The sequence below is a fragment of the Coffea eugenioides genome, chromosome 6 (genome assembly GCF_003713205.1).
Source record: "Coffea eugenioides isolate CCC68of chromosome 6, Ceug_1.0, whole genome shotgun sequence".
In the NCBI taxonomy this organism is placed as follows: domain Eukaryota; kingdom Viridiplantae; phylum Streptophyta; class Magnoliopsida; order Gentianales; family Rubiaceae; genus Coffea; species Coffea eugenioides.
Window position 1 is genome coordinate 17,137,470 of NC_040040.1, and position 24,617 is coordinate 17,162,086.

Genomic DNA, 24,617 nt, shown 5'->3' on the forward strand with positions numbered 1-24,617 from the left:
ATCAAAAATATATTATGATATAAATAAAATAATTTTTACGGAAAAATGGATATCCAAACACAAGTCAGAGTGCATTAATTAAAATGTTAAGAGTTCTATAATGAACTCATTAAGTAAAAAGGGAAATGGAAAGCAAGATCGGCCTCCTTATGTCTCGTTTGGAGTTGCGATGCATTTACTAAACCAAAAAAAAAGCACTTTTAAACATTAAAAAGTTCATCTAAAGTGTTTGGTAACTAATTTTTCGTAATGTAAGAAAACTAATTTGTAATTAACTTAAAAACACTCGTATCAGAGTACTCCTTTCTAAATCATCGTAATCCAAACGGGCCCTTGGGGGGGGGGGGCGCTCAGTCTTTAATCCAAATTCGGTAAAAGACAAAACGAAAATGTAAATTTGGGAGTCGAAGTTGGGTGTTACTACGAAATTGCCACTGTAAGTGGGAAAATATCTGACCGTACTCGGTGCATTACAATTTACAACTGTTCCGCTTTGTATAAATTCAGCTTATCCCCCTTCAGCTTTTCTTGCATCTCCGAGAAACTGAAAAATAGTAAAATTCCCAAAAACAATTAGCCAAAATGTCGGGTTACCCTCATAATTACGGTTACGGTGCACCACCGCCCTACGGCGCTCCACCACCGCCTTCCACCCAACCCTACGGAGCACCACCACCACCGTCCGCCCAACCCTATGGAGCACCACCACCACCGGGACAACCTCCGTACGCACCAGTTGCCACCCCATACTCCGGCCCATCTGCTCCACCTTATTCCTCCGACCCCGCAAAGCCTCCCAAGGACAACAAGCCTTCCGCCTCCGCCCCATACGGAGCAGGAGCGCCACCGCACTCCGCTCCCTACGGTGCTCCAGCTCCACCGCACTCCGCTCCCTACGGTGCTCCAGCTCCACCGCCACCATATGGCAGCCCTTTTGCGGCTTTGGTCCCCTCCGCTTTTCCGCCTGGCACTGATCCCAATATCGTTGCTTGCTTCCAAATTGCTGATCAGGATGGGAGTGGATTTATTGATGATAAGGAGCTCCAGAAGGCACTTTCGTCGTACAATCAGAGCTTCAGTTTGAGGACTGTTCATCTTCTAATGTATCTTTTTACCAATTCCAATGCTCGAAAAATTGGTATAATTTCTTTTCTTGGTTAATTTTTTAAATTTATTTTGTGTACTTTTTACATCCATTTCGATATGCATTTGTGTATATTTGTGCCGTACAAATTTTAGTGTTAATGGTACAAGTCATTGATTGACTCGAAGGTGTTAATTTAACCGTGAACCGTGAACCTGAAGCCTATCCGGTTCACTCAACGGTCCGGGTTTAAAAACATTGCATGCCCGATGTGTTTTGCCAGCCTTGGTCTAGCCGTAAGGAACTAGCTTAGCAATTGACCACGACAGACTTATCTCCAGATAAAGAAAAGCCGGGGGTTTATTTTTTGGGGGGTGGGTGGGGGGTTTAAGGAGCTGTGTTTGTGACGTTCACGAGATTATCTGAAAAAAATGGGATTTTTCTCGTCTTGTTGAATTGTTCTATTCCAAGTATTTGCTGTTTGACTTTTTGGGTTTAACTGGGATTTGAAACCTTAGAGGCTCAGTGGAGTGGTTGTTTGGATAAAAAATTTGTTGTGGACTATTATTGAACTTGTTTATCTTTTTGCGGGCGGTTTAGTTGGCCAATGGACCTGGTCTTGGTGATTTTTACGCGTATCATTAATTTATGTCATTTCTGCATTTATTGATTGCTCTTTGTTGTTGTTGTGCGGCTATTATTGATGGTTGTAGAATATGTATTCGTGGCACTGGGTTGTATGGGGTTTATTTGCAATTCGTAATGGAGTTGTTATTCTTGGACCAGGGGTTAAGCTTAGTGATGGACTGTGGTGGCAACTCTTTGATATCTATCTGCTTAACACTTGAGTAAAAAATCTTGTACATTGTTTTGGCTATTTTATGAAAAGGAACATTCGGACTCGTGGGGCATGAAATAAAAATGGCAGTTATTTTAGAATTTCATGAGATTTCAGGGTGGGAGGTTGCATTTGTCAAGGTCAGGAAACAGTAATGTTGTGGAAGGATGTCATGTCTATCCGCTGATATACTTGTTACAAGCTAGACAAAGAACAGTACAAAGTAGAAACACATGATACAGTAATAGAATTAAAATGCAAGAAAACAATGAAGGTCAGTCTCTTAGAGTGAATTTTACACCTAGAATACATATTGTCATTTAGGTTGATAGTTTGCATTCTTAAGATATGCGCTGGTCTGTTCATTTTTGGTAGTTCTTCATTTTATTTCCTCTTGTTGTTGTTGAGTTCTTTTTGGGTTTAATGATATTAGATGTTCTTCTTATTGGGACGTCAAATTTGTTTTTTCCTGCTTCAAGCCCTGACTACCATAGTGTTGGCGGAAATAATCAGAGGTTATGTGTGATTGGAAAGTTTTTGAGATGAAGTAAATTTGCTAAATAAGATGGTATAATAAGATGACAAATGGCAAAGCATGAGCCCTAATATTTTAAGTTCCCTGCTCTTGGCAGCAAAAAGTTTTCTTCTCTAGTGGGTGCATGACTATTCTGTTTCAGATATGAAAATATGTGATTCTTTGCATGCGATATATTTCCTGTGTATTAATCTTTTGAAGAAATCCATCTTGTTCCTGCTGCCTTGTTTTCTGGTTGTTGAGAGGAGGACAAGAAATTGCTTGCCGATGTTGTCATGATGTTGCTTAAGGAACAAGAGTGTTCATGATATTAAAATTTCTGTTGGCCACATTTTGTGGCAATTTAAAGTCTTATGAACTTTGCAGGGCAGCCTTGCAAGTTATACTAAATATGACTGGCATTCCTCCTTTTTGGGTAGTTGTTTAAACTAGGAAGCTGAAATATTGTCTGCTGATGGTGTAAATTTAGTTATTTCAACTCTTCTAAGTGGTCAAGCTGGGTCATGATTTTTTTGACAATATCCTACCGTGTTTTGATTAGAATGACTTGTTCTTCCAAAATATTTGTGACCAAATTCAAGTTGGCTATTAAGATGGTGCAGTTTTGATGTTTGATTTGCTGTCTTGAAAACAGGTCCCAAGGAGTTCACCTCACTTTTCTACAGTCTTCAGAATTGGAGGGTGAGTTGATGTTCACACCTAATGTGATTGATGAATGTATCTTCCTCTGCATGATATCTGATAGAGATCGGTCTATTTGTTGCTTGTGCAGGCAATATTTGAAAGGTTTGATAGGGACAGGAGTGGCAAGATTGATTCCTCAGAATTGAGAGAGGCCTTACTTAGCCTGGGATTTGCAGTATCACCTGTGGTTTTGGAATTGCTGGTGTCTAAGTTTGATAAAACTGGCGGAAAGAGCAATGCCATTGAATACGACAATTTCATCGAGTATGTTCACATTTTTTATGTGCTCCATATTTTCTTTTTCATACTACGATTTATATGTTCTATTATCATATGTCTTCTAATGTTTTTGCTTTTTATTTTTTCTGCTTGGTCAGGTGCTGCCTCACCGTAAAGGTGCGTCAGCTCTATACAACATCTATTCCCTCTCCAGTTTTGCCTCTTCATTTGCTACATGCTGATTGCTCGCCTTATTAACTGTTAACCGATTAAGGATGACGTTGAAATTAGTATTAACATTCATATATCATGTGAGTTGAGATGATTTAACCGTGTGCAGGGACTGACGGAGAAATTTAAGGAGAAGGATACTTCGTACTCTGGCTCAGCAACTTTCACTTACGAGTCGTTCATGTTGACTGTGTTGCCTTTTCTGATTGCATAGAGATGTGCAAAGGATTTCCTCGAGACTAACTCCTTAGTCTCGCCGGATGTAGTTTTTTTTTTTTGGTTTTTTTGTTGGCTCTGGCCGGATGTAGTTTACTACCTGGTTATTAAACTTTCTTGCAACTAATTTGTGGGAATCCTATGCTTTGAAGTTTGGGTTACGTAGCATAGCATTTTGTAATTGTGGGGATGTTGTGTTTCGCCGGATGTAGTTTGTTCTGTATAACTTTTCTGTAATTTTCTGAAACTGCTCCTATGGTTGCTGAGCCATAATTAAAAATTTTTTTTTTGTGTTTGTGGGGGGAGCGGGGGTGGGGTGGGTGGGGAAATTAAGGAAGTCAAGATTTTTTTAGGAATATATGTTTTAATTTATTGTGTAATTTAAGTTGTATTGAAAATTAAAATAATCTCTTTATATTTGTAAATTTTGCTTTTATTCCGATATAACTAAAATAAATAGTTACATCAAAAAATTTACACCTTATAAAAATTTAATTTAATATTATTTTTTATTATTGTTATAAATTGCATAGGTAAGATAACATAAGGGTAGTATTGGATCAAAAATTTTATCTTTCTTGTATTTCCTTTAAAGAGTTAAAATGTTACAAAAAAAAATGTCAATTTAAAGGAGGTAAGTGAGATTTTAAAAACTTCAAGAAGACAGAGTGATATTACGAGAAACTTGAGGTATCTAAGTTATCCCTGTTGTATTACACTGGTAAAGCACAAAACCCATAATAGGAACTATGCGGATAGCTTTAATGTTTTCCTCCCGTACACTTCTATCGTGCGGCTATTGGTTTTTACATTGAAAATTGTGGATTTAGGCCAACGTTGTTAAGCCTGCAGACTTGGACTTCTTGTTGAGTCTGCAGTTTGTGTTGCTTTGTTGTGCACGTCTGAAGATTGTGCTTCGTTTACAAGCACCTTCAGACACAGATCGCAAGACCGTGAGCCCTCAAAACAGTAGTATTATTCCTTTCTGCAAGTGCCAAGAACATTGCAACAATTCAACCTATTAAGCTATGTATAGGGAACGGAAGTTCAAACAATTTCCACCTTTTCATTTTTTCGGTGCCCAAAACGAAAAGTGATATCAGCCAACTTTAACCCGCTACCTTGCCAAACAACTAGTACACTATTACTAAAATGCCGTAAGCCTCCCTTATTCCTACTTATATCCAAAAAAAGAAAAAAGGTCGGGCTTTTTGGCCCCCGGGGGGGGGGGGGAGTATTTTGATAGATCGACCAAAATTGTTTCTTAATACTCGGATTTTTTTCGACGCGATAGATTCTACACCTACTCCTACGTTTACTCTACACTAAGAGGAAGGGATGGAGTCAAAGGAGTCAATGAAAATTTTGAAGGGGACTGAATCGTTACTGGATCAGACAGATGCACCGGTTGGTAAATTTTTCTAGGAAATCCTGGAGAAAAATGCATGTCAAGGGATTTGATTCTTTGACCTACACCTAAGGAGAGCCTTAAATCTCTCCCTGGTTACCAACTACTCTAGAGATAGTTGATTTAATACTTGGATTCAAGATGCTATTTCTTGTCCCAAAATAGTGTTCATTTTACAATTTTTCCCCTAATAGGGGAAAGATGGAATTTAAGAAGTAAGAAAAGAGACGAGGGGAATTTGAACTCTAGATCTTTAATTTATGAAGTCTGGTAGTTTCTATTTTACTTGAACGAAAATTTAAAACTGTAAATGTGCTGAAAAGATTCCAGTGAACCCATATGTCTTACTCTTATAAAAATCTATATAAATCAATTAGGATGGGCCTCACATCACTCTACTCAATCTTTAACTATTTATCACTATTCATTACCAATGTTTTAAAAATTGGACTAGACTAGCCTATTGGACCGATCGAATCATGAATCAGCCATGCCTTTGATTAGGTATAATATTAACTCAAAAATTGAATTGAGTCGGTCAAATCCGGTCAAGAATCGGTTGAACTAGTAAAAATCGGTAAAAGTTAGGAAATTCAACCAGTTTTTACTAAATTTTTATTTTCTAAAACAAAGATTTCAGTTTTATTGAAAGTTTTTAATACTAAACTAAATTAAAAAAATGATTAAATCTTTGAACTAAAGTTGAATCGATCGAAGCGATAAAACCACGAATTGGAACACTTCTTATTCACTCCTTGGTCCAGATTTAAAAACATTGTTCAAGTCCAGGGAAAAAAGTGATGTCCTTTGGATTTTTAAATGTAGATAGTCCTTTGGACATAGTAGTAGTAGCTAAGGGTGGCAATAGGGTGGGGTTGGGATGGGGGATCCTTTCCCCGCCCCTGCCCAGTTTCCCCCACGGTTCCCGCGAGGGAAGAAATCAACCTATCATATTTAACAATTTGCTCATCTATAGGATAATTTTATCATTCATTCTATCTCAAAATATTCAATAAAGACATACTCAAGTACTCAATCTTAAATCATTCAACGATTACAAATACTAATAACTAAAGAAGATTAACAACCTATTAATACCATGACATTAAAGAGTTACAAATACTAATAACTAAAGAAGATTAACAACCTATTAATACCATGAAAATAACATTAAAGCATCCGACTGAGATGTAATAGGACCAATTCACAATTGTGTGTCACTTAGTCTGAATAGATAATATAGAACTATTAGTTTAGTTACCTTATTAAATAATAGATTATTACTTATTAGTCATTAGAGATACACAATTATGTTATTAATTATATTATTAAATATAAAGAATTGGATTATAGTTAAATTATTATATTGTGTATATATATGTATTATACATACATCTATAAATTTAAATAAATACATATATATAAATATATATATAATTTTTTTATATGTGAGGATGGGGCGGGTGTATGGTGCCTCGTCCCTCGCCCTGTTTTAAGGCGGGGGAAATTTTCTACCATTTCATGCTCGTGTAATGTTTGTGGCTGTCCGTAATCTTGCCTCTAATGGATGGGCTTTTGAAAGCTTTGAGCGCAATTATATAATCTACTAGTGCTGTAAACAGCCTCATAGCTCACAAGAACGAAAATAATAAAGAGCATGAAAAGGTACTACCATCACAGAAAAAGAGATGGACGAGAAGATGGAAGTCCATGTAATCGGGGCAATAACCTCTGCCAGTATGTAATTACCGAAATGCCAATACATATTTGTCAAGTTTAGCTTCCGTAACAAAAGTTGTATCAATAACTATTTTCAAGAAAGTTGTATTAAGCTTTGGGTCTATAGAAATACACTTGTCTTCCATTTTGCTGTTGAATAGGCCTTGCATTTGCTTCAAATCCCTGAAGAGAAAACAACAGAGCATCTATAAGAGAATTGCAATGACATGGAATAAACAACCAAGACAAGCTATTTGTCCCCTCATATTGCCAATGATGCTGGATCAAGATCTCAATCGCCAAGGATGGCTTCATGTTGAAGGACTTCTATATGACTGATTCCATATGTTTAGTGACTAAATTATGAAAATCACTGAAATCTGTGATGTGTTGAACTAGTCGTGACACAAGGTCTGAAGATTAAACATTCAGCAAATGTTAGGGCGGGTAAGATGTAAGCAAGCAGGCAGCAGCTTACCAGCTTCAAAGAAAACATTTTTTACCGGAGAAGTTTTCCAAGTAATGCACAATGTGAGTGTTCTTTTGTTAGCATGATCATGCATGAGCTTCAGAAAGCTCTTACTAAGTTTTTCATATGGGAAATTAAGAAAGAGAAGAACCTGAAGAGCAATATAAAATGCTGGTCATAAAATCGATACCGAAACGAGAAGTAAAAAGGACTTACATCCTGCATAGCATCTGTTATTGCTTTTATTTGCTCCCTTGAGACTGTCCTCACCTACAAATCCAAAATTTGTTGATTATTGGGCGCAAAAATTGGATATGTAAAACTAATGCATACGAGGAATAAGGGTTTTTCTTTCAAACCTTCTTGATTATTGTCCAAACAACACCTTCTGTGCATGGAGGAATCGTCAGAGAACCAACGTATCTGTAGTACTTTCTACTTCCAAACTTGATGTCCAGTGGGCTAACAATCCCCAAATCAACAGCTCCTCCTATTTCTGTTGTCTTGATATGGTGCAACAACTAGTGGAGAAAGAAAATTCAAGTGAGACTGTTGAAATGCAGTCATCCAAAAACTGTGTAAACAGACAAAGATGAACTCGACTAGCCTTTGCATATTATAGTTGAAACAAGTGAATGAAGCTCCGGAACCTCTGGGCTATCCAAAGTTCCAAACAGCTACATGCAGGCAACCTTATTTATAACTGACATTATTGTATCTGCACATTGAATCTACTGACACACCTCCTATGCAGTCCCTATTCCCTTAGCGAATGCAATAGTATTTTGCACCTGGGCTTACCTGTAGTCATCTTTCAAATGCGCTCTTGATTTGCAAAACAGCAAGAAAATATTTAGATTCATAACCTATTATAATTAGATTGAGGTGTCCTTCGATCTGTTTGGTTACAAGCAGGACAAAAATGTCCCCAAGCCCGAAAAAGAAGGAGCTCGTTGACCGATTCCTGTTAGCTTATTACCTATAGGGACACGGTTGAAATTGCTTCTTCGCAAGGGTGATAATTCAGAAAAGATACCAATTATATTTTGTAAATTTGTCAGAACTGAAGCTAGCAAATTTGATTGCTCCACTAGTTTGTGGCTGTAAATGAGCCCTTAAATGTGGAAATTATTCATAATGCTGTTAAAGATATAGATTCTAGAGAAATATGATTAAAGATAAAGCAAATGAAACAGACGTACTGAAGTGTTGGAAACACATGAAATCACCTGTGCAAGGAAAGGATCAGGACGACCAAGTTCATATAGAATTCCAACCACAGCTGTATCTCCAAGAGAATTTTTATGAACAAGATGCAGCTCTAGATTGTACCTGCCAAAAAAAATTGGAATTCATGAACTTTACTGTAACAGAACACCAAATGTCTATTCTCCATGAAAAGTACTCCAAGCTCAAACGTATAACTAAAGAAGTTAGACATGTTTGTCAACAAATATATCGATGGACTGATATCTGTTTATGCCAACCTTTTCCCGTTCAAGTTGTGTTCAGAAGGTGAATGCCAGTGACATTGCAGCACTTTGTAGTCGGTACCGTTTACAATAATTTTTCCTGCATCGCCTGTCCATTCGACCTGGTAAAAACACCAAGAATATTACATCTAAATCACGAACTTGAAACATGAACTAAATACATGAGCGAACCGTAGAAACTTACCATAATATCATGTCCCCTGTTTTTCAGTACTGCAGGAGCTGGTTTATAAGCACGTTTCAGTTCCTTTAAGTTAGGGGAGGCCTGCGCCCGTTCATCAAGAAGATCTATGGGAGACTGCAACTTCCCATTGTCACAAACTTGCCACTGTGGGTCAATGTGGCCCCAGTTCTTTGGTCCTTTCCCAGTTCCTTGTTGATAGGTGAATGGAACCTCACCCTTTTTTTCTGCCCCATGCATTGTCAGTTCATACAGATTAGAAGATTGCAGATCCCTTTATTGGTACAGCGGAGGTTATACCGGGGGAACAACATTGTAATGGTGGGCATTTGGCATGTACCCTTACCGGTTTCATTAACATTTTGATAGTTATAGCAAGAAACTAAACGGACCTAACGTAAACTCGGAATCATGCGCAATTCCTAAAATAAGCGTAACAAACTCTATCCAATCTAAGCGGTCCAAAATCCAGCAATGAATGGTTTGAGGAGAGAATAGCTTATTTATTTTATTTATTTATTTATTTTACATTGTTGAATGTCATAGAATAAAATCTTATAAAGATAACTGAGGAATCTCATGAAACATGGTTTAGCACATGAGAGGGCAAAGATAAAACACAATCAACTGATTGTAATCTCGAATGCACAGTTAAAATTTCATCAAATCGCTTGTTTTATATCTGTCTTAAATGCGCCAAGAGTATTGTAACCATTGGTTTGGTTAGATTACCGATTGCTGAGAATGAACGGGCACACATTGGCATGCTTAATTCATCTGTGCTTTGGGGATTTAAGCTAATGGGCAAATTCCATCCACCACTAACAAAATTTGATGGATGCTTAACAAAACTGACAAAGATATGGCGTCAGATTTCAAGAAAATGAGTTGATCACAAAACAGAAGCTTAAAAGTGAATCCCAACACCTCAATAGCATCTGCAACCAAGAAATAAGTTGCGATAGAAATTACAGGAAAAGATACCAGAAATTAACTTGCATGCTTTTAAAGCTCATAACATATATAAAATCTGCATGCATGTATATCTAAAAGGTTAATCTAGGAAAGGAAAAGCAAATGAAAAACTATGAAGGAGGAAGAGATCATACCAACTTCAGAAGGATTAGCATTCTCGCAGGTGACCAGAAGAAAAAGGAATGAAATGAAGAGAAATGATACGAAATTCTGCTTTTTGGCCATGAGTGATTGCGGGATGGTACGTTAGTGGTGTTATTTGGGTTATTCCCACAACCCCACTGCCAAAATCTGTGATCAATCAAGGTTTCATAAGGAGGAAGAAGAAGAAGAATAGTATTTGAAACAAGACAGCAGGATTGATTAAATACAATAGTTGTCTAGTACTAGAAAAGTGATCATAATAATCTGGCATACTTATCGGTGAATCAATGGACAATTTTGGATTGTATGATGTTATTGGTCATTTTGTCCAGAATGCAAGTCAAACGGTCTTTGACTTGTCATATCCTCCGATTAATTCATTTTTCCCTACTTTCTTTGTGGAAGAATGTCCATGTAAAGGGCAGTTTTTATCAACATCAAATAGCATCGAAACTTCGTGATGCGAAAATGCAATTGAGCTAATTATTAATTCTGATCGGTAAACCAGGTTTTGATTATTAAATGATTATATTTGTGAGTTGAACTCGAATAACTAAAAGAAGATTCGTATTTCCTACGGGGACCAATGTTGTTAAATTTCGAGCAACTAGCACTCGATTAAATTATTGGATTAGAGGTCAATTGGTCAGATTGGTTGGACCGTTTTAAAAAGCCCACTGATATTAGCATGATGTTATAATTATTTTTATAAGTTTTAGACATATTTGGAAACGACAATTGTTGGACAATAAGTTTTAGACAATGAAAGTTTTATAATTTAGGTGACTCAAATTATATTTGGAAAAAACAAAAAAGAAAAGTTTGAGAATCCGATCGAGCAGTTTAACTGTGTCACTTTTTTTTTCGGAGACCACAATTGTTGTATAACTTAATCTATCCTACACTAAGGAGGAGGAGGCGGACCTAAGGAAGCCCAGGAGTAACTCGGAGGGGATTGAACCATTACCGGATCAGACGGGTGCAGTACACACCCGCCCGGATTTTTGAAGCCAAGCCACTTTAAATGTGGCAATTGGTGGGAGGCAAGGGTTCACACCAAGCCTTAATAGCTGGTTGGTGGCCACCAGCCTATTTAGCTGTGTCACTAGTTTGCCTGATATTTGATATTTTTAACTGATTTTTTATCAAAGCGATTTTGTGCTACTAACCAATGATCTTACACTACTAATCAACTCCAAAAAAAGATCGATTAGACCAGTCGGACCGGCCAATCCAATATGAATCTAACAACACTGACACGGACAATATATACTACCATTATTCAAATTGAGATATCATGACATACTTCTTTATACATTATCATTCTAGTAAAATTTTACTTTAAAAAAAATAGAGTGAAATGGACCATTTCCCTACTAAAAAAAGGGGGGAGAGTTGGGATCGTAAATAGTACTCGTGTCCCTGTGGGCACTGGAGCTGCAAACGAATCGAACCGCTCGCGAGCCGTTCGAGTCAAGCTTGACTTGAGTTCAATCAATATCGAACTCGAGTCGAGCTCGAACTGACCAAATCGAACTCAAGTTGAAAAATATTTAAATATATATTCCTAAAATTTTATTATTTATTAAGAAAGAATATTATTTTATTTATTTTTTAAAAAATAAAATTATTATTTTTTATTTTTTCGAGCTCGAATTTGAGTCAAGATCGAGCTCGCGCTTTAAATTGGCAGCTCATCGAGCTCGAGCTCGAGTTCGAACTCGAACTTGATAAAACTAAGTCAAGATTCGGTTTGATTAGATCAAAACTCGACTCGACTTGACTCGTTTGTAGCCCCAGTAGGCACCATGAATAAGTGGGTTTTTTGATGATTTTTGCTAGGATGTTACTGTGCAACAGGGGGTGCCTCTTTCACAATTTGGAGGAATAACGGTTTCTTATTTTCTGGTCTGATCGTAATATGTCCTGATTTTGTGGTGTGTTTTGACGATGAGGCCCCTGGGTTCCTTTAATGCCCTTTTAACTAAAAATAGCAACTGCATTAGTTCAATTGGCTTTGCAGTCTTTTTGCATTTCACTACCAGAATCGGTCGTTCAAATTGTTGCAGTGCTAAGCGGCGGTGTGCTGTTGTATGTGTCTGCAATTCTGCTGATTTAAGCAACATTGGAGTTATGCATGCAGCCATATATAGTTAGAAGAGAGGTTTTCGAAGTGCATTCTCAGCAGTTGATTTCAAACAAAAACTGGACATTGGTCAGTTGAATTCTTGTTTATTGTTGCTGCTGCTATTACATTTGATGTTATGAAATGTATAAGTTATTATTCTTTGGGAAGCTCCTTCCAATTGGCTTATAGTTTTGGGTGGATGCCATTTTGGCTACTGATTTCGTTTTTCGATCAGCCAATATTGGGTTGCATGTAATTTCTGTATAGCTGATTGAAAAGCTTGTCTTTTTGTTATTTAGTAAAGCTAATCAAAGGCTTTGAGGTGGTCAATTTTAGGCTTTTTTTTTTTTTTTTTGTCATTCGTTTCATACTTTACTCTGTAGTGTTGATCTTTTGCTTTTGCTCTCTGTTTTCCCTTTAATTGTTTCGAATTTGATTCGTTCGTTGTTCAGCTGAACTTGGCTGAACTTGTGAGTACAATTAGGCTACTGATTGATATTAGCTGCATGGATAGTTTTATTCAAAAGGAAGCCTGCAAGTGCTAGTTACAGATGATATTAGTCTTTTTACTTGTTTGAATTCGAGGGTTTACTAATAGTTTAATCCATGAGTTTTGGTTGCCTTGATTTTTTACTTTTTTGTAGTGATATACATACATACATGTATATATATATATATATATATAGATACATACCTATATGTATATGTATATGTACATGAGTTTGGGGGCACTCTTAATAATACTACCATCACATAAGAAGAGATTGCAGGAGAAGATAAAAGTCCTTGTACTAGATTACATATTTGTGAAGAGGACAACACCCTTTACCATCATGTAGTTTCTGAAATGTTGATGGCAAGGTTGTCTAGTGCTGTCCTAAATTAACATAATACCAGTGCTTAATTAGACAAACGTGATACAAATTTGTATTAAGCTATGGGTCTATACAAATATACTTGTCTTCCATTTTCCTGTTGCAGAGGCCTTGCATTTGCTTCAAATCCCTGAGGAGAAAACAACACATTAAGCATCATCCATAAGAGATTCATAAAGAAAAGATCTTGCTATTTGTCCCCTTGTATTGCCAATAAAGTTGGATCAAGATACTGAACTCCAGGGAATAGAATGCCTGAATGGCTCAATGTAGTCAACTCAGTGAATGAATTTCTGTTTTTGTATATGACTGTTGTTTCTGTACCTTCCAAGATTTTATATGTTCTGCGGCTAAATTAAAACTGTGATGAAGAATTGAAGATGCAAAGATGAAGATTTAAGTGAGCAGCCAGCAATTTACATGCTTCATAGAAAACATATGTTTCTCAAGAAAAATAGCTAATTCAATAGAAAGAAATGCATAATCCAAGTTTTCTTCTGTTAAAAATATCCTGCATGCTACAAAGATGCAGACTTCAGAGAGCACTTGATAAGTGCCACTCATAAATCAAGAAACGAAACAGAATGTTAGAAAAAACTAAAACATAAAAATTTACGTGGATGCATGATTATTTTGTCACTCAAACATGCTAGCTGAAATGGATACTGAAACTGCAAAGTGAAAGGGCCTTACATCATGCACAACATCTCTGATTGCTCTGATTTGCTCCCTTGAGACTGTCCTTACCTACCAATCCAAAACTTGTTGATTAGTACGTGCAAGAATTCACTTTATGTAAAAGTAAGATACATATGAGGAAAGGAAGAAGGGTGATTTCTGAGTCTTTTGAACCTTCTTCACTATTGTCCAAAGAACACCCTCTGTACATGGTGGAACTGTAAGAGAACCAATGTATCTATAGTATTTTCTACTTCCAAACTTGATGTCTCCTGGGCTAACAACCCCCAAATCAATAACATCTCCTTCTTCTGCTCTCTTGATATGGTGCAACAACTAGTCGAGAAAAGGAAAAGTGAGACTGTTAAAATGCAGCCTTTCCAATGATTGAAAATGGATCAAGATGAATTAAACTAGCATTCTGCAGATAATTCTTGGAACAGGTGTATGAAGCTCTGGAGCCTCTGGGGTGCGTAAAGAGCCACATAGGGAAGCTTACAGGCAACAAGATTGTTTATCCACCAAATACCATTCAACATATCTCCTAGGAGCACAAGGGCACAGCTTTGGTGATTATACAAATTATACTTGAGTTGCAAAGAGCTAACGAACTAAAAGCTTTACATGCATATTCAATTTTGGTCAACTTAAGGTGTCCATTTGACAATTTGGTTGCAAGCATGTTTGAAAAAATCCTGGAATAATTTGTTTATAAAGGGAGGAAAAAAGAAGAGGAGAGAGCTAGTCTACTGAATTAAATCTAATTTGTACAAGATAGGCAACACTTTATTTTATTCAACATTACGAAATGCTCATGCTTTGGAAGATTTTTGCTCCCAAAAAAAAAATCAAGATGGAAAAGCCATAATTATGGTGTTAAACATATTGATTCCTGTGATCTATTGTTAAAGAAAAAGCATACGAAACAGACATAGTGAATTAGGGAAAAACTTGAAATTACCTTCGCGAGGAAAGAATCAGGGCGGCCAATTTCATATAGAATTCCAACCACAGCTATGCCTCCACTAGAGCTTCTGTGAACAATATGCAGCTCCAGATTGTGCCTTGCCAAGAAAGAAATTGGGGGTTCATGAACTTAAATGTAACAAAAGACGCATATATATATATATATATATATCCATGGAACATGCTTAACATATAACTAGAGAAGATGTATGGAAAACATATTGATCAATCAAAGGCTAGTAGTTTTTCTTTATGCCAACCTTGTCCCATTCAAGGTGTGTTCAGAAGGTGAATGCCAGTGACATTGCAGCACTTTGTAGTCTGTACCGTTTGCAACTAGTTTTCCTGCATCACCTCTCCATTCCACCTGGAAAAAACACCAAAAACAGTGATGATGCAACACAAGAACTTTGAAAAATCAATTGATGCTCATAAGGTAAGGCGAAGAAACTAAGAAAAAATCATGAAGTACTAAGAGTTGAATGAACCATAATGGCTTACTGAAATATCATGTCCCCTATTTTTCAGTACAGCAGCAGCTGGTTTGTAGCCTCGCTTCAGTTTCCCTAAACCAGGGAAGATCTGCACCCTCTCGTCAAGAAGATCAATTGGAGACTGCAATTTCCCATTGTCACAAACTTGCCACTGTGGATCAATGTGGCCCCAGTTCTTTGGTCCTTTCCCAGTTCCCTCCTCATAGGTGAATGGACTCTCGTCCTCTGTTTTTCACAAGATGTAAATGCCATTACAGTTCAAAACAGTCAGAAGGTCTGGAATCACTGGATTGATCTTCCGAAGAAAAGGTCGGAATTAAATCACATTCCGTAGGGAGTTACATGTTTCTGTTATTACCATATTTAGACTGATAAACAAAATTAATTAAGTGCAATAAATAATACAAATCATTCATCAAGACAATGCAGATTGAGGGAATAATGGATTTTCTTTGTTGCCAAGTATCAGTGGGATTCCATTAAATTTTTGGAGTAGACTTAAATAAATGTTTGAACAGACAGATGCGAATGTTACCTTTGAATCAAAGCTTTGTAAAGAGAGAATAATATAGGATTCTCATTTAGACTTGCTATAATATAAGGAAGATCAAGAAACAGAACTAACTGCTGCAAACTGGAAAAGCCTTGTCCTCAAATTGCTATAAACTAAGCGTAGAATAACAAAGAATGTCTCAAAATAGAGCAAGTGTGAATGAAACAGATGTTGAAGAGATTCTTATTAATTAACAGGGGGTTCTTTTCTTGTAATCTTTTCCAGTATAAACTAATCGACAACCTCCTTAGATTCTTTTTGAGAAAACCACGAGGCCGACCAAAGAACCAGGGAGGGAAAACGCTTAGTATTATCTTGGATCTAGACAAACTCATTTGTGCAGCACAAGTTTCAATAAAAAAAATTACACAGGTTAAAGAGACAACAGGAGAGGAACCTAGTCCATCCAAGTTCTCAGCACTCAGAGAAGTGTCACTATCCAGATAATTACCTTGTCCATTCTTGCCATATGAACTGTAATTTTGTCATCAAGCTGCTACTACAAGTTATTATTTTGTGTGTCCACATTTACCAATCAATTTTACAGATACGATTCCGATCCATGCATAGCTTGCTTGAGTGTAGACAATTCGGCACTACCTTATGCAAGTGATTCATCCTGTAAAACTTTAAAGTTTTCATGGGACAAAGTTACTTCAGGTACTCAACAAGAAATTCCAATTACGAGCAATTGAGCATTTCCACCGACTTCAGCAGAATCCGTTAGCCATCTTAATGCAAGGATTCATCAAAGTTTGACCCCTTGAATTTGTCAGGTTATGTATTTTGGAGAAACTTCTCTAGGGCGCCAAGGGAGGTTTGAAATATCTAGCATGTTCTGACAAAATCCCTTGTTATATTTCTGTCTTAAATGTACTAACTTGTTGAGAATCCGGCCATTATTTTGATTAGATCACATGTTGCAGAGAGTTAAAAATCACTAGGTGTATTTAATTCATCCCAAAGGGGTCTAAGAAGTGTTGTAATCCTACGTACTTCGAGCTACCAAAATCTGATGCATCCTTGACAAAATTATTAGATAGAAAGTGCAATCAGATTTCAAAAGAGTAATAAGAACTTGACAAAAGCAATAGAATACGAAACCAGCAGCTGAAAGATTTGGGTCTCAGAAACCTCAAGGCCTCAAACATATCTTCAACCAAGAAAACAAATTGGAATTAATTTACAGGCAGAGGACAGTAAAAAACATCAAAATGCAATGCCATATTATTATAAAGCACAGATATACAACCGTTCCCAAAAAACTGTTGCAATCTATGAGCCTATGACTACAAAGAAGAAAGAGACTAGAAAGAAGAAGGAGATCATACCAACTTCAGAATCATCAGCATTCTTACAGGTGACCAGAAGAAGATGGGATGAAAGAAACAACAACGTGAAGAAAAAATGTATGAATTTCTGCTTAATAGCCATGATGAGAATGTGTAACAGCGTGTGAACTTTTGTGTATCTTGGTTTAAGTTATAGGTACCCCACGAGGCACAAGTACAGCCCCACAGCCAAAAATCTGGTAAGCAATCAAGTTGTAGAAGGAAGAAGAAGAAGAGTCATTGAAACAAGGCAGCTAGACTGACACAAACAAGTGCTGTTATATACCAATCTCAATGTTGAATATTTATAGGAGAATCAGGGAAGCATTTTGACTGGATACTGTGTTTTCGGACTCAAAATTCGAAGCGTTTGGTTGTCAGTTTTCAAGGGAGAAAGTCAAACAGTCTTTTAACGGTCATGTGACATTGATATATGGAAATTCGAGACGGCAAGAAATTAGGAACAGAAATTGATTGTAGTGCTTTCATGTTTCTGTCTGTTTTTTCTTACCTTCTTTTTTTGGAAGAATGTTTAAATAATGGGCTAGACTAAAGTTGTATTCCTTGTACGGTGACCAGGCAAGTTTTCTGTCAATGCACACAAAGGCAAAAACAGAATGATTCTTTTCTTTCTTGAAGAAAACGAAGGTCGAAGAGCAGAGGGATACAAGCAAAAGAAGATTTGCCCCCATGCAGGATCGAACTACAGACCTTCAGTTTACAAGACTGACGCTCTACCACTGAGCTATAGGGGCGGTGCTTGAGAGTATCCCCAATTATTTATATCTATATAATTTTTCGGTCCATTTCCAAATTGATTAGATTCCTAACAATGCTTATTTATCCGTATCCAAATTTATCTTTTGGCATACCAGATGATGAAATCAATTTTATACCTATGCAGGCAAAAATAAAAAGTTGGATGCTTCAACTAGTTTTTTTTCCCGTGCTAGACACTTCAACTAGTTGATATATAGATTCTTTCTTTCTTTTTTCTCCTTTTCTTGGAATGCCTGTCCATATCGGAATGCCTGTCCATATCCGCTTGCCAATTTCTTTATTTTATTCAGACTTGATTGGAAGTTGGAATTTAGTGAGAAAATCATAAAAAAAAATCCAACAGAATTATGGAGATTTTTTTTTTGTGGGTCAAAACGGCATAAGGGTTTCTTGTTCTTTCTTGGAGGTGACAGATTGAGGAAATTCTTGCGCTAGAGTGGTTTTACTACGTACTTAGAAAACGTGAAGCCTTTGAACCCTTTGAGTATTTGCATGGTACTTCATAATTAACGTTCTTTCTTGAGTTCTCATATGACTTTTCAGTCTCCTCAAAGATTTAACTCTCAACTTTTCTTGAGTTTCTCTCATGTACGTCATTCCTTCAATAGAAATTCCCTTTTTTTTTTGGTTGCCCGTCCGGTATCCGAAACTTTGCCCCGACTAATCCGGACCCGACCCGCGTCGCGCACCTGGCTATGGTGGGTGAGTCTCCCAACAGGGGTGTCTGCGTACACTAGGACTCGAACACGATACCTGCTTAAGCGAATTCGAGCCGCTTACCACTCGAACCAACCCCTGTTGGGAAATGGAAATGGGATAGTTGGAATGTCCTTCTTCTGTTGTGAAACTTATTAAGTTATTCCACGTCTATTTCAAAAACATGTGTTTTAAGATTTTGTAAGAGAACATATATAATGCAATTTACTAGATCTCATTAATGAGTTTTATGACCAAGTGCCATGAAAACGTTTTGTCCAATATTATCACAATTATTCTTCCAAATTAAATTTGGTCGGCTTCAACCGTTCAACATAGTTAATGGCATACATTGACTACAAGAAGAATAAACGATTTCAAACAACTATCATTTCTCATAAATACCCCATTTCCATAAATATTGGAGAACTTTATCATGTGATGTGAATTCATAGATTAAGACGTTTGGGAAAGAGGGAAGCATGAGGTCCATGTATACGTTGTGCTAATAGTTTTATCACGATTGGATTTGGAGTTTGCAAAGTAAATAATTGTCGGATTTTTTTAAACAGGTGTCCATTAGACACTCATTAGTAGGTTCAAATTATACTTAATCTATCATATAAACGTGCACACAAATCATTATTACGTAACCTTATATTTGTGTACTTTTTTTTATTTAACTTTTAGTAATTTTTTAAAATATATTAACACCTGAATTCCATCCGAATACTCACTTTAAACAAACCATAATCCTTTTTGACAAATATTTGAAGTATAATTACTCATTGTATGTATGTATGATGCATGAAACTCTACATTAATAAATGTTGTGATTGAGTGACCTAAAGCACCCTCTTGAAGGTCTGATCTGATCTGATCTAGTCTAGTATCAAAGGTGACGACAAGGATCGAGGAACAAAATTGTATTCAAAGGTAGGAATAAACAAAGATTTACCAAGAATTTGCAAGAAAAGCAGCTCTAGGGAATCCAAATAATAGATCACTGGTTCTTTATTGTTCATTTCATAGGTCAAACTTTATGACAGATCTTTGTAACATGATGAAAAATAGTCCACAAAGACGGTTGATAAAGTATTTGCAAGAAAAGAATGTCCAGGGAATCCAAAAAGATCAACCTCAACCAAAAACAAAAGAGAAGGGAATTTGAAAAAAAAAAAAAGAAAAAAGATCAGGTTGTTCTTTCTTCTTTTTTGGTTCATGATATTAATTTTATTGATCATTCAGTCACTGATTTAGCAACGTAACATTGACAATCCACTTGGAGGACAACTACATGTGGATTATTCCTTTCTTCACGACAGCCTAGTTTTGTGTGCAGATTGTTCAATACCAAATAGCAGTTGTAGAAATTGATTATATATATTAACTTTTCCCACTTTTGAGTTCAATCTTCAAAATTCACTGAGAATCGTTTGCATAAAAAATGAGGGTTTTTGGTGAAAGGCGTAGCAAAGAAAATAATTGTGAACTATCCAAACATTTCATAATGCCATCTTGTGTACTTTTGTTCTACTAGTACAATTAGGGCTTGATTGAAATTTCACTATGATTCATTGTATGACTTGATTACTTTTTCAAATTCTAGAAACAAATTGGATGGCTTTCTTCTGAGTCAGAAGTAGGATCTCCAATTATACAATCAATCAATTCTATGCTAAACCATTTTTGTAAACATTAAAATCTTAGCCAAATACAATAAGAAAAACAAAAGAACTATATTTGATATGTGTTGAATCATACTTGAAAATATGTCTGCATACTTTTTTTAAAAAAAAAGTCAGTGTTTTCATGTAAATTATGAGCATCTCAATATTGTGATTTACAAAAATGGTGCCTCCTCATTTAAAATTCCAAAACTAAGAACCCGTTTGAATTGCTATTTTCTGAAAATTTTGTAAAGAAATATACTGTAACGATTTAATGCATATGAGATAAAAAAAAGTAATTAAAAAATATGTTCACAAAAAATATAATAAATTTTTTTTAGGGAAAATGGCAATCCAAACAAGGCCTAAGGTTTCTTCAAAGCTTTGGAAAAAAAAAAAAAGGTGTATATATCTTCGGCTTGTCAAGTCACAACTTAGATTAGCTGCCTGGCATGCTACAGATTCCTCTTTTTGAGGCTTGAGTGTTGGCAGATACAATTGGGCCTATGAAGCCCAATATCAAGATAATCTACCTCTTAAGGCTCTTTCAAAGCAATGTCCTATCCAATGGACTGGGCTGGACTGGACTACACCTCCTTGGGGCAAAGCCGACATTATTATGTCCTCGAAAGAGAATTACGGGAAAATATAGGGGTCAATTCAGAATTTACCCAAAATGACCAAAAGCTTCGAGTTTTTGTCAAAATAACACTCTTACTAAAAAATATTTATAATGTGATTCACTCTCAAATTTTATTACCATAATAATATTATTGTTCCCATCTAATTATCCTGATTGCCATGTAGAATAACAAGAAAGGAAAGTTCTAATCCAGATTATAGTTTCTAACATTAACTAAAATTTTAATTTTTTTTATTATAGAGGCACAAGAAGATTGCATAACTTTTATAATTTTCTTATAATTATCTGAAATAAATTTTACCATTATTGACCTTACTATTATTGGTCTCCGAATTTTTTTAAATGTATCAAACCTATTGCATTTATATTTTTTCAAAAAATAATTTTAAAAATACAAAAATTGCACCAAAAATTGCAACGAAAATTGTAATCAATTACAAAAATTTCAAGGTTATCATATTTGTTTATGTTATCCTTCCTACTCTTTGAAAAGACGAAAATAATCTTCATTTACCTTAAGATTATCGACTTGCGAAACATATTTTTTAGATGCTATTAATATAAAGATTGGCTTCTTAGATTATGTTTGACAAGGGAAAGATAACGAAAGAAAAAAATGTGGGAAGCTTTATAGAGAAAATTGAAGAAAATATTAGATGAGAAAGAGAAATGAAGGACGTCTTTATCTCTATCTTGACACATATGTAGCCTAAGTGGCAAAAAAGGATCACAAAGGTAATAAGTTTTAAAATTAAGTGGCAAAACAGGATCACAAAGGTAATAAATTCTAAAATTAAGTTACTTTGAATATATATTCTAGAAGAAGAGTTATTTTGGCAAGGGAAAATCGCCAATTTAGTCCTCAAACTATTTTACTAAAGTCGATTTGGTCCCTCAACGTTTTATCGCACGAATTAAGTCCCTTAACTAAAATTATTGTGCCAATTAAGGACCTATACGGCGTCGCTACCCAAAACATATGTATCTGTACAGAAACCGATGGCGAGGCAGGGGCAAATTTGGAAGTACACATCCTAATTTCTACGGGAAGCAAGACATATCCCATTTTGCATCTGAATTGGGAGGAACCTGTGAAATTAGGGGTTTTCCAACACAAAACCCATTTTGCATCCAAATAGCAGGCAAAATTTGGGGCTTGAAACCGATTCAAAAATTCAAGGTTACAACTAAAATGTCTTCAAGTTCATCCTTTGAAGTGCATAACAGATGGAGAAATTTGGATGCCGGATCGTCCAGCTCAGCTACAAATCGATCTTCAAGGAAGGAGGCCTATGGAAGTTCATATTTCGGAGGATCTAGCCTAGGAAAAGCTGAATACTACAATGGAGACGAAATCGTGAAGTGCCATTGTCAAGAATCCTGCAGAATAGTGTCTTCTTGGACTGCAGCAAATCCGTCAAGAAGGTTCCATGGATGTCGAAATTACGGTGTAATGAGACCACCCAAATGCTTAAATTTTAATAATCTGTGTAATGGTTAGGGTGTATTTATTTAAGTTTTATTACTAATGATGGATTAATTTTGAATGCAGACTGCTCATTGTTGCAAATTTTTTTTATGGTACGATCCGCCCTTACCGGAGTATACAAAGAACACGATTTCTAAATTGTTAAGGAAACTAAGGAAAGCTGAAGGAGACAACAAGGAAATGAGGATAGAAATTCAAAGGTTGAGAAAAAAAGCCCAGATGTTGATGTTGGCACTGATAGGAGGTTGTATCTTATTAATGGCAGTATGGGTTCACAATGCAAGAAGAAAGCCTGTGGCACTAGGACTCAAAATGTTGCATTATAAATAGCGTAGTTGCAAGGCCAAGTTGGTGTGCAATGTAATGTTCTTTGTGTATTGTCGTACCTTTGTTTATTCTTGTTGAAGAAAATATTAGATGAGAAAGAGAAATGAAGGACGTCTTTATCTCTATCTTGACACATATGTAGCCTAAGTGGCAAAAAAAGATCACAAAGGTAATAAGTTTTAAAATTAAGTGGCAAAACAGGATCACAAAGGTAATAAATTTTAAAATTAAGTTACTTTGAATATATATTCTGGAAGAAGAGTTATTTTGGCAAGGGAAAATCGCCAATTTAGTCCTCAAACTATTTTACTAAAGCCGATTTGGTCCCTCAACGTTTTATCGCACGAATTAAGTCCCTTAACTAAAATTATTGTGCCAATTAAGGACCTATACGGCGTCGCCACCCAAAACATATGTATCTGTACAGAAACCGATGGCGAGGCAGGGGCAAATTTGGAAGTACACATCCTAATTTCTACGGGAAGCAAGACAGATCCTATTTTGCATCTGAATTGGGAGGAACCTGTGAAATTAGGGGTTTTTCAACACAAAACCCATTTTGCATCTAAATAGCAGGCAAAATTTGGGGCTTGAAACCGATTCAAAAATTCAAGGTTACAACTAAAATGTCTTCAAGTTCATCCTTTGAAATGCATAACAGATGGAGAAATTTGGATGCCGGATCGTCCAGCTCAGCTACAAATCGATCTTCAAGGAAGGAGTCTTATGGAAGTTCATATTTCGGAGGATCTAGCCTAGGAAAAGCTGAATACTACAATGGAGACGAAATCGTGAAGTGCCATTGTCAAGAATCCTGCAGAATAGTGTCTTCTTGGACTGCAGCAAATCCGTCAAGAAGGTTCCATAGATGTCAAAATTACGGTGTAATGAGACCACCCAAATGCTTAAATTTTAATAATCTGTGTAATGGTTAGGGTGTATTTATTTAAGTTTTATTACTAATGATGGATTAATTTTGAATGCAGACTGCTCATTGTTGCAAATTTTTTTTATGGTACGATCCGCCCTTACCGGAGTATACAAAGAACACGATTTCTAAATTGTTAAGGAAACTAAGGAAAGCTGAAGGAGACAACAAGGAAATGAGGATAGAAATTCAAAGGTTGAGAAAAAAAGCCCAGATGTTGATGTTGGCACTGATAGGAGGTTGTATCTTATTAATGGCAGTATGGGTTCACAATGCAAGAAGAAAGCCTGTGGCACTAGGACTCAAAATGTTGCATTATAAATAGCGTAGTTGCAAGGCCAAGTTGGTGTGCAATGTAATGTTCTTTGTGTATTGTCGTACCTTTGTTTATTCTTGTTGTTGTGATGGAGAAATTTATCAGATATGATCTACTCTGCTGGTTTGCTTCTTGATTGGAATTGGGTTCACCACCACTTGCAAACAGTCAATTCCTTTGAGTGTTATAAAAATTTCTAAAACAAATGCTTATCTCAATAGGCACTCTTAATTTTTGTTTATCAGAAGATTCAAAAGGGAATTATTATTCACATTTTCATTTTAGCTTCTTGCATTCCAGTTCACTTAATAAATAATAATGCCTTCAAGGAATACTAAAGGGTAATTGAGAAGTGAAAATATCACCTCTTATTCAAAATAAATTGTTATTGACTTTGTGTAGCCGAAATGCTACTGCAAGCATATCCTCCGGGCTCCAAGTAAGAAAAAGAAAGTATGCTGGGACCCTTTTCTCTTTATTTTGGGAGGCTAAAAATTTATATATCTATATATATATATATTTAAAAAAAAAAAAAAGCATCGTGATT

The 24,617-nt window shown here is 36.1% G+C and overlaps 3 protein-coding genes and 1 non-coding gene across 4 annotated transcripts; 1 reads left to right on the forward strand and 3 right to left on the reverse strand.

The window, feature by feature from the left end:
* The first annotated feature begins 503 nt into the window (after nt 1-503).
* Nucleotides 504-4,089, forward strand: LOC113775259 (probable calcium-binding protein CML49). Its single transcript, XM_027320059.1, has 5 exons — nt 504-1,138; nt 3,092-3,138; nt 3,230-3,405; nt 3,519-3,537; nt 3,701-4,089. Exons 1-5 carry the CDS (start codon nt 583-585, stop codon nt 3,803-3,805), a joined length of 903 nt encoding a protein of 300 aa, XP_027175860.1. The 5' UTR covers nt 504-582; the 3' UTR covers nt 3,806-4,089.
* A 2,953-nt stretch (nt 4,090-7,042) lies between these two features.
* LOC113773721 (alpha carbonic anhydrase 4-like) lies at nt 7,043-9,317 on the reverse strand. The gene is made up of 6 exons (XM_027318343.1): nt 9,081-9,317; nt 8,891-8,997; nt 8,633-8,735; nt 7,763-7,924; nt 7,620-7,673; nt 7,043-7,117 (listed from the first exon to the last, which is right to left on the reverse strand). Exons 1-6 carry the CDS (start codon nt 9,315-9,317, stop codon nt 7,043-7,045), a joined length of 738 nt encoding a protein of 245 aa, XP_027174144.1.
* Nucleotides 9,318-13,064: 3,747 nt separating this feature from the next.
* LOC113775858 (alpha carbonic anhydrase 4-like) lies at nt 13,065-17,479 on the reverse strand. The gene is made up of 7 exons (XM_027320895.1): nt 17,222-17,479; nt 15,345-15,562; nt 15,104-15,210; nt 14,839-14,941; nt 14,052-14,213; nt 13,893-13,946; nt 13,065-13,329 (listed from the first exon to the last, which is right to left on the reverse strand). The coding sequence occupies exons 1-7, from the start codon at nt 17,322-17,324 to the stop codon at nt 13,255-13,257; spliced, it is 822 nt and encodes a 273-aa protein (XP_027176696.1). The 5' UTR covers nt 17,325-17,479; the 3' UTR covers nt 13,065-13,254.
* Nucleotides 17,480-17,904: 425 nt separating this feature from the next.
* Nucleotides 17,905-17,976, reverse strand: TRNAT-UGU. The gene has a single exon. It is a non-coding gene; the product is annotated as a tRNA-Thr (tRNA).
* Nucleotides 17,977-24,617: the final 6,641 nt, after the last annotated feature.

What these genes read in the sequence shown, in the direction of transcription:
- LOC113775259 (XM_027320059.1), top strand. Translation starts at nt 583, where the DNA reads ATGTCGGGTTACCCTCATAATTACGGTTACGGTGCACCACCGCCCTAC. An exon ending in TTCCAATGCTCGAAAAATTG is followed by an intron (nt 1,139 to 3,091) that starts GTATAATTTCTT and finishes TCTTGAAAACAG; the next exon opens with GTCCCAAGGAGTTCACCTCA. An exon ending in ACAGTCTTCAGAATTGGAGG is followed by an intron (nt 3,139 to 3,229) that starts GTGAGTTGATGT and finishes TTGCTTGTGCAG; the next exon opens with GCAATATTTGAAAGGTTTGA.
- LOC113773721 (XM_027318343.1), bottom strand. Translation starts at nt 9,317, where the DNA reads ATGCATGGGGCAGAAAAAAAGGGTGAGGTTCCATTCACCTATCAACAA. An exon ending in TTTGGACAATAATCAAGAAG is followed by an intron (nt 7,674 to 7,762) that starts GTTTGAAAGAAA and finishes TTGGATTTGTAG; the next exon opens with GTGAGGACAGTCTCAAGGGA. An exon ending in TAACAGATGCTATGCAGGAT is followed by an intron (nt 7,118 to 7,619) that starts GTAAGTCCTTTT and finishes TTTTCTCTTCAG; the next exon opens with GGATTTGAAGCAAATGCAAG.
- LOC113775858 (XM_027320895.1), bottom strand. Translation starts at nt 17,324, where the DNA reads ATGGCTATTAAGCAGAAATTCATACATTTTTTCTTCACGTTGTTGTTT. An exon ending in TGCTGATGATTCTGAAGTTG is followed by an intron (nt 15,563 to 17,221) that starts GTATGATCTCCT and finishes TGTGAAAAACAG; the next exon opens with AGGACGAGAGTCCATTCACC. An exon ending in TCAGAGATGTTGTGCATGAT is followed by an intron (nt 13,330 to 13,892) that starts GTAAGGCCCTTT and finishes TTTTCTCCTCAG; the next exon opens with GGATTTGAAGCAAATGCAAG.